This window comes from Aplysia californica, unplaced genomic scaffold (assembly GCF_000002075.1).
Source record: "Aplysia californica isolate F4 #8 unplaced genomic scaffold, AplCal3.0 scaffold01052, whole genome shotgun sequence".
Classification (NCBI taxonomy): Eukaryota; Metazoa; Mollusca; class Gastropoda; order Aplysiida; family Aplysiidae; genus Aplysia; species Aplysia californica.
In genome coordinates this window covers 91,921-93,183 of record NW_004798322.1, presented here as the reverse complement: position 1 = coordinate 93,183, position 1,263 = coordinate 91,921, and the positions used below count along the sequence as shown (strand labels likewise).

At 34.6% G+C, this 1,263-nt stretch overlaps 1 protein-coding gene across 1 annotated transcript in view; it reads left to right on the top strand.

The window, feature by feature from the left end:
- The window catches only part of LOC101846105 (sortilin-related receptor), a gene marked incomplete in the record, with an annotated part of 43,066 nt that overhangs the window by 26,676 nt on the left and 15,127 nt on the right, over positions 1 to 1,263 (top strand). The window contains 1 exon segment of the mRNA XM_005111389.3: positions 873 to 992. Within this exon segment, the coding sequence (XP_005111446.2) occupies positions 873 to 992 (120 nt within the window).

Here is a 1,263-nt window from a genome sequence, read left to right as displayed (position 1 = left end):
TTATTATCATTATTATTGTTATTATTATTATTATTATTGTTGTTGTTGTTGTTGTTATTATTATTATTATCATCATTATCATCATCATCATTATTATTATCATTATTGTTGTTGTTATTATTGGGTTTTTTATTGGGGAGGGGAGGTTCGAACTTATTCTACATTTTTCACCCAAGGACATGCACCACTTGGGGTAAATAGAGTGCAAACCAAATGATAAAGAACGTACTTGTAGCTTCCTATTTTTTCTTGGCAGTATTCTGAAAAGAGACAAACTGAAATGGTTAGGTTAGTTCAACCTTTTTCATGAAGTTGTGACAGCACTTGTAAAAAATAAAAAACAACCAGGTCTGCTCCGAAGTTTCTATCTATTTATTGTACAATTCTTGTACATCCCGCCTCCTAAAGGAAAATAACTACGTCGTGTCTTCTTGTACTTAAACATAATATCAATAACAGTAACATATTCCAGAATGAGTATGGGAGCAGTTGGGTCACAAAAATACAATCTTACAAGGGACAGTGTGGGCTCAGCGGAAAAGAGGAAAAGAAGTTGTTGGACTAAATTGGTAAAATTACTCCAACCTGTCTGTCTGTTTCTTGAAGTTTTGTTTAACTCAAGTTGCTTTATCTGATAACGTCTCTGGTTGTTGTTTTTTGTGTGTTTTTTTTAACAGTGCTTTAAAAGTATTCCTAAGAAAAGAAAAAAATATTTTTAACTTGTACTAACAACAATAACAGTCGCAGTCTAGAATCTGTAGGAGACAAGTTAAGTCACCACACAAAACAAAATACAAAAACCTATCTGGAGACGCTGTGGCCTCAGAGGGAAAAGATGAAGATGTTGCTTTGTAAAAATGTTTCTTCAACAGTTCAAGTCCAGTGTACCTCTGGACAATTCAACTGCTCGGACGGAACTTGTATCAACCTCAGTGAGAAATGTGACGGGGACGTAGACTGTCCAGATGGAAGTGATGAGAGTGGATGTGACGGTATAATGCTGTTGTTGTTTGGTTGTGTTGTGTGGTTTAGCAAAATTAATACTTGTATTTTGTGGATCAGTTTTCATACTTTGTCCTCTTTGTTGTCGAATGTGCAATGAAAAATTGAGATTTTGCCAAAAACCAAAATGTGCAATGCCGAGCTCTGACATGACAGGGCCAATATCAACTTCATGTTGTACATTGTATCTCTTTTACGACTGTCATCCATTCCATTGCCTAATGATGACCTTTATTATTATTACATGTATCATATTATTAT